Genomic DNA, 7500 nt, shown 5'->3' with positions numbered 1-7500 from the left:
CCGCTGGTTCCCCATGTGGGGTGGATGGTATTCATCAGACACTGAGCCCACTTCCCCAGCAACACCTCCAGAAGACCAGCAGGTGTCAGAGGCCCCAGAGGTGGAGCCCAAGACTCCATTAGCAATAGAATCTCCTCAAGCCCCCAAAGAATCTGATAAACAAGTGTCAGGATCCCTTGAAGAAGAAATCCTTTATGTACTGTCAGATAGTGTTGAGAACAACACATTCATGAAGAGAGATGCTGTGTTTTGTCAGCTGAGTTTCACCTTGAAGCAAGGCATTTTCTCTCTCTCCTCAAAGAAGCCACCATCCCCAGGATCATCCACAGAGGGGAAGGAAAAGTGAGTCTTTTATATTACTTTTATTGTATTTGTTAGGGTTTACCAGAAAATAGGTTGTAAATCTGTGTATGATGTGAAAATTATTATCAATTCCAAAAGTTTATTTGGAAAAATGTAAAATGTAAATGTGGAATTAAGTCTAATAATTGTTTCCAATTGTTATACTGTTGATTGTATTCACATTATATTTACAATACATTCTTCTTATTCACTGAAACAGAATGGAACTTTTCGAGTTAGAGTTCGCGAATGTGAAGATGGCCCTAGAATCACGTCCAAGAAGCAAATCATATAAATTTGATATTGAACTTGGTTCTATGAACTTAAAGGACAAGGTATGGATAATATAGATTTGTAAATTTGTAATGATCACGATTGCAGAAGCTAATAAGGTTAGAGTAGGTTAGATGTCTGGTTTGGTTTGGTTTGGTCATCACTGGGAAACAACACACAAGTTATGATTTATGGTAATGCATGTTATGATAGTGATAAGTTGAGGTATTTCCAAACCATTCAGTATTACGTTATTGTCTTTATTCAGATAGTTTTAGATCATTTTTATTTGACGAAAGGCACTGATAACACCTTTTATTGCAGGTCACCGAGGACTCTGCTTTCCCTCTGCTGGTGTCCCCCCAGACACGAGATTCTGGCTCTGGCCTTAAGGCAGCCATGTCGCGAACTTCAACCATGTATGCAAAACTGACCACAATGATATCCCCATCACAGAGCAAGACTGAAGGTCCCTTGTTTTCTCTCACATATGAATCTCGACCTTTTAATTCCCGAGCAGATCATAGGTAGGTTGCCATTGGTTTTTCTGTTGTATTTTTTATTGGTTTCAAGTTTTGCTTCAGCTTTGAGATGTGTTTTTTAAAATAAAGGTGACATTTTTTCTCTTTATATCCAGGCTGATTGTCAGTTCCACATCCTTGGATATTGTGTATAATCCATCCGCCTTGGAAGCTATAAGTAATTTCTTCACCACACCTTACCAAAAGAAAGAGGGTTATGGCCACCCCGCACAAATGACAGCCCTCACTACAGCTGCAAAGAAAAGGTGAGGGTTTTGTGTTGAAGATGTAGAGAAGATGGAGATGTAAGGATTCATGTAGAAGTAACTCCAGTTACATCTATGAATGAAGGAACAAAGAAATCTTTGGTATTTTTACCATATGGCCCTAAAGAAACAATGTTGCAAAAATTCCTTCTAAATGTTCATGTACTTTTTGTTCTCTGCTTTAGTTGGTTTGATGATGAAGATACAGATATTGTTTTTCAGGAAGTGATGACACTTCATATTTGTAAGTGATTATTGTAAAAATATGTTTTGTTATGTGTCTAATTTAATTTTTCTTAAACAGATATGAAGAACTGAAGGAACAGACAAAGCAAGAATTAAAGAGGAACTGGGATCAGATTATGGATGGAAGTCTTGTAAGTACAAATTAGGAACATGTAATACAAAATTAACCCTTTGGAACCTGTTTCATGAAGGAAATCATGGTGCTGAAAATCCTGGGCAATGATTTACATGAGTGGCCAATATCCCATATGGTGCACACCATGGAAATGGTGTCCTCCCTGGAGCTGGTGCTCTTATAGTCACTGCTTACGCATGGACATTCCACATTTGTTTATCGATGGGAATGATGCTAAATGGGAATAGTGCCAAATTAGTCAAATCACACACCAAGAGGTTTTGTACACTCTTGGCGAGTCTTTTCCGTCACCCTGGCCTTTGCTCATAACGGCAGTTCATGTCACCTGGCCCGTGGCCAATTTGCCCAGTTGACAGCATGTTCACGTCACCTGGATAGCAATTCAAGTTTTTCCTTGACGTGTTTGCAACGTCATCAGGGTCCAAGGGGTTAAACTATTGAAAATTTTAGTAGAACAAATGATTTTTACACATTTTCATCATACAGAAAGATTTCTTTTTTTTAATCATGAAGTAACACCAATTGTATAGAGTGCATTTTCTCATTGCTACTACTCATATTTTATCATGCAGATGATGCGGAAACGCTGGGACATCAAACTGGACATATCAGCTCCACAGATCATCATGCCGGAGCATTTCAGAGATCGCAATGCTACATTGGTTGTGCTTGACTTTGGAAAGTTAATCTTTTGCTCAGCTCAACCTTTGTCTCAGACAAAACTAAATGATGAGCTGGATACTGTCAGTGATGATGATGGTACTTTCTGAATTTATTCTAATATGTATTATCTTTTTCCCTCACTACATATGATTAGATTTGGCATTGGTTATTACGGTGTTTATATTGATTTCAAGTTCACTGTTTTTCCTTGAAGAAGGTGATTTTGAACACTTAAGTTATCATATTTATCAGGTCTACCTTAAAACTTGTACTTTTATATGTCAGATGAGTTTGCAACACCTTGTTCCACCCCTGATGAGTTGGAAATGATGTCCATGGATGGAGCTAAAGAAGGGTTGGAGAGGAAGTCGTCTTTACCTGACAAGCAAGCCATGTTCTCCGAGTCTGATTTGCATGACAGGATTTATGATAGGTGAACATGAGAGTGTCCTTACTGTAGTATTTTTTTGGTAGTAGCTAGAAAAAAGTGGAGATCACTTTATTGAATACATTTTTTTTCTTGACTGTAAAGAAATTATGGTTTCTTGTTATTCTGTTATTTGTAGTTTCTGTATTGTATTCATGAAAATTCATGTGTAGCAATAGTAGATATCAAGGAATCTGTAATTGATTGTTTTTTAAAGTATTACTTTTTCCTGTAATTAATATCTTGGCTTTATTTTAGGTATGATCTTCGACTCTGTGATATGCAAGTGCTAGTTGGAAAAGTACGAGATAATTGGCGATTTGCATATCTGAAGGGTACAGGTGAGATCACACATTTTTTGTAGAATTAATAAAGTGATACAGGAAAAGAGCTTACTGTAGGAAAATTAAAGTTAAATACTGATAATTAAACTTTTCTTTACAGGACAAATGCATGTCTTAGACAGATTTAGCATCAACTTGCAGCTGGAGAGACGTGTAGTAGCCATGCCAGATGCACAACAACAGTGGCCCAGTGCCACGCTGTCTGGCACCCTACCAAGTCTGGTGGTCCATGTTAATGAGCAGAAAGTACAGGCATTGAGGACAATGATATCTCAGTTCTACAGTGATCATGCAGCAAAACCTGTCAGGTTTGTAATTCTTATCTACAGTAGCTTTAGTATTTTTGATCAAGCATTAGAGTAAGGGTTCCTGATCATCTTGTTTCCTTCCACCCTCAGACATTCTGTTTTCGGGTTTCCTTCTACCCCTAAAACTAAGGCTGAACACTTGATAAAATGATATCAATTAGATTTTTTTTTATATAATGCTCTATGAATAGAACACTTCAAATAGATAGCATACATATGATTATGCATGAAGGCAATTATAGGAAGAGAAGAAAAAAAGTATCAAGTTCTCACAATAGATATTTTGTTTCGACTCACAGAGTGGACTCAACAGACTCAGACACAGTTACTGGAGCAATGAGTAGATCTAGTACGATGACCATTGATGACCAGACATTGGAGGACCTGAGCAAGGGAAGCTCCTCCCCAACGGACGAAGGCAAACTATTGGTTGTACAGTTCACCGTAGATAAAATGTCCTTAGAGGTTAGTCTCCTCAGAAGTGAGTTCAGTGTCAATTATTGAACATTATTTGCCTTTTGCTGAGAGTTTTGAGTAATGGTTTTGATCTTAAGTGACAAAACATTGGAGGAAAGAGCAAATTTTCTTCCATAATCCATCATAAGCTTAGATACTTTTAATTTCTCTACAGCTGCAGTCTCGTGGAAGGAGCATTGCGGAATTACAGGTCACTGGAGTGAGAGCCAATCTGAACAAGCGCCCCTTTGATAGCACAGTCACGCTCAGTGTGCACTCCCTCCTTCTGGTGGATGCTTTACAAACCTTTGGTCCTGACTTTGAGTTACTTGTTGCCAGTCATAAGCATGTCAGGTGAGTTTAGTTGTAAGATAATTAAATGATCTTGATTGATGGAGTCATTTGATAATGCCTTTCCATACAGTAGTAAGATAAATGAAAAAGTGCTTGAAACATTCATTTTTGATGATTAAATGCCTATGATTTTCTGTGATGTTGCTTCTCAATATTTGAATTAATTCCCAGACATTGATGTATATTATGTTGTACCCTATCAGTATGGACAGTGTGAGTGGTAGCTTATTGGACAGTGAGCCATGTTCGCCCACGTCACCTGCCTCCCCAGACCACAATGCACCCTTTAAGCCCACCTCTCCAGTGACCCTTAGCCAGGCCATATCTTCATATGCAGCCTCAAGAGGTTAGTGGAAAGAACTGTTTTCTGTATTGTGGAAATTGAGATTTTTTATTGTGAACTGTTGTAATTTTAGATGACTGGTTATGCTGGTAAAAAGTTTAAGTTATTTCTAACTGAAAGGACCTTAAGTTATGATTTGTAAGCTCTCCTGGGCTTAGATATTTTAAAAACCTTATATGATAGTGCTTGGCTGATTCTTTGTTGTATATTTGAATATTAATTTGTCCTTACATTAACTCGATTACTGTTTTTTCCAGCGCTGCTTATACCAGCCCAATCTCCACCTCAAACCACTCGTAACCTCTCCACGCCACCTCTTATAAGCTCCCCTAGCTTTGGTGGCATAGGCAGTGGACCCCAGCTGATGGAGAATCGTGATGCTGAGGCCCTTATTACACTAGAAGTCACCTATGTGTCGTCAGAATGCCCCTCACAACAGGGGGCTGGGGCATTGCTTCTTGCATCTGTCCAGTTCAATACCTTGGATATTATAGGTAAGAAGGACTTAGGATTGTAGCTAATGGGAACTTTAGCGATGTGTAAAGGTGCTAGCTAAGATGAAGGAACAGACCTTTTTGAATACTGATTTTCATTCTGTGGAATATCAATGGTTCAGTGTTTGCCATGTTTCACTGGCCACATCTTAGGGTTGTTGAAAGTGACGAGTAGATGTCTTGAAACAGAGGAATAAATGTCTTGATACAAAGTTTTCCACAGTATAAATAATTAATTTGATTACTTTTCTCTGTAGCCAACCAAGAAACAGTGGTTGAACTGGTTGGCTTCGTGCACCAGCTATTCCCACATCAGCCCCCCACGTCATCTTCACGCTTCCATACTCATATGACCAGTGCAACCCCCATGAGCCCTAGTGCCACCATATCACCAGAGAAAGAGGAACAAGGTGGCCTCTCCCATGCTACAAGCTTGTATTATGTAGCCCCGCAGAAGAACCCTGTGCGGGCAGAGGTCAGCTTTGATTTTCACAAACTGACTGTTCTCCTTCTCAGAGGGGTATATAAGGACAAGGAACTGGTGGGCAGGAAAGTGTGCACTGCAGTCCTTTCTGATGCCAAAATACAGGCAACTGTTGGTGAGTCTATGATGGTTTACATTGGGAAAGAAGTCTCTTGCACTCTGGATATTAGTGGATGATTTTATGAAAGCCATTGATAGATTTCATTTTATGCCAGGATTACATTATAGAGTCTAGTATGCAGCTTTGCATTATTTAACCACTTGTTAATGGTTAGTTTATTATATGAACTATCTATTCATTTCTGTCTCGACTCATTTTTTTCTGTAGAAAACGACATCTTGACAGTGGAAGGGTCATTAGGTGGGTTCCAAGTGCGTGATGTAACTCCAGAAGGCAATAAGCATCAGTGCATTATAAGTGTTGGCCAGGACCCCATTGTCGAGCGCTCACAGGTAAACTTCATTCCAGTTTGTGTTGAGGTGACCTGAATATATAAATTATTACTTATTTTCTGATTGAAGAAGCAAGTAGATTTTTATTTCTATTTCTATTATTATCTTATAAGAATTATCTTGTATTGAAACCATGGACTGTAATGTGATCATTCATGTATTTAATGTTTCAGGATCTGTTTTCTCGGTTGAATAGTGACATCTACCGCTCATACTCACAATCAGACAGTGCTTCAAGAGCCTTCAGCTTTACTGTTATCCGACCAGTGGCATTCTCAAGCTCCAGTACACAAAGTGAGAAAACACTCAGTCTTAATTTTTTCTTATATGGTTAAGATTTCATTAGATTTTCATGTTAGGTGTCAGAAATATATTGCTTATATTTAACCAAATATGCAAAAGATAATACAAAAGATTGGTATTGATCATGAAAAGAAAGGGAAGATAAGGATTTAATAAGAGACAGAAAAAGAGCAAGAGAGAGAGGAAATGTTATCAGGATCAGAAAGATCATGGTAACTTTATATTTCAGGATATTTACCTTCACCCGATGATGAAAATCTGACGGTCAAGCTTCGACTAGCTTCTGTCTGTTATACTCACTCGCCCCACTTCCTTCTTGAGTTGCGCTCATGTGCTACAGAGTTCAAGCAGTATATGGCCCGTGTTGCTTCATCCATCAAACACGCAGCAACAGAAATGGCCATGGGTCTAGTGAGTAAACGGTAAGTTCAGAGGCGTGTTTTGTCATAGATAAATTGCATTAGTAATGATAGATACTTATAAAGAAAATAAGAGATATCAGGACAGGAGCATTGAATTTTAAAATCTCAGTTTCACTGCTGAATATTGTGAGTGAGAATTATTATTGGTGGTTAGAATTATCCAAGTAGAGAAAACTGTTATCACATAAAGTAATTAAATCTGGTTCGTCTTTCAGCATTGAGTCCTTTGTAAATCTGTCGGGTAGCGCTTGGGAAGCTTCACCTCGTCACCGACGCAGAATGAGTGTCTCACATTCTACCGACACCCTAAACCTGCCTGCTCCTCCTCCAGCATCGGCCTCAGGGTCAAGGTTTAGCCCAGCCCATGAGGAGAGCACAGAGTTACCATTTGCTCTCAAGTAAGAACTCTTGTCTGCCTTGTTATTCTCTTCTCATGGTTGTCAGAAACATCAGGATGTGATATTTTTTAAGTATAGAGTGAGACAATTTCTAAGGAATTTTTTGTAAGTTTAAATTTTTTATCATGTAAGATGAAAGGTTCATTTTGGAACTTCAGTCATGAAGGGCAAATATTTATTTTATGTATAATCATTTACCTCCTGTTTTTCATTCTTTCTCTGTAACTTATGTCCTACTAGCCTTAGTGTTATCATCAAGGAAATTAT

The 7500-nt window shown here is 38.5% G+C and overlaps 1 protein-coding gene across 1 annotated transcript in view; it reads left to right on the top strand.

Moving 5' to 3' along the window:
* Vps13D (vacuolar protein sorting 13D) overlaps positions 1-7500 on the top strand; it is an 86451-nt gene that overhangs the window by 1457 nt on the left and 77494 nt on the right. The window contains exons 3-20 of the mRNA XM_070138927.1: positions 1-342; positions 563-677; positions 940-1142; positions 1253-1402; positions 1707-1779; positions 2357-2543; positions 2733-2880; positions 3133-3215; positions 3319-3526; positions 3826-3991; positions 4158-4336; positions 4540-4682; positions 4937-5173; positions 5431-5772; positions 5986-6110; positions 6284-6404; positions 6643-6835; positions 7051-7233. The exon at positions 1-342 is cut by the window's left edge and continues 635 nt beyond it. Coding sequence (XP_069995028.1) covers positions 1-342; positions 563-677; positions 940-1142; positions 1253-1402; positions 1707-1779; positions 2357-2543; positions 2733-2880; positions 3133-3215; positions 3319-3526; positions 3826-3991; positions 4158-4336; positions 4540-4682; positions 4937-5173; positions 5431-5772; positions 5986-6110; positions 6284-6404; positions 6643-6835; positions 7051-7233 — 3198 coding nt within the window. The remainder of the gene's footprint in view (positions 343-562; positions 678-939; positions 1143-1252; positions 1403-1706; positions 1780-2356; positions 2544-2732; positions 2881-3132; positions 3216-3318; positions 3527-3825; positions 3992-4157; positions 4337-4539; positions 4683-4936; positions 5174-5430; positions 5773-5985; positions 6111-6283; positions 6405-6642; positions 6836-7050; positions 7234-7500) is intronic.

Source organism: Penaeus vannamei, chromosome 25, assembly GCF_042767895.1.
Source record: "Penaeus vannamei isolate JL-2024 chromosome 25, ASM4276789v1, whole genome shotgun sequence".
NCBI lineage: Eukaryota > Metazoa > Arthropoda > Malacostraca > Decapoda > Penaeidae > Penaeus > Penaeus vannamei.
Note: the sequence above shows the minus strand (reverse complement) of the source record. Positions and strands in the feature narration are given on the sequence as shown.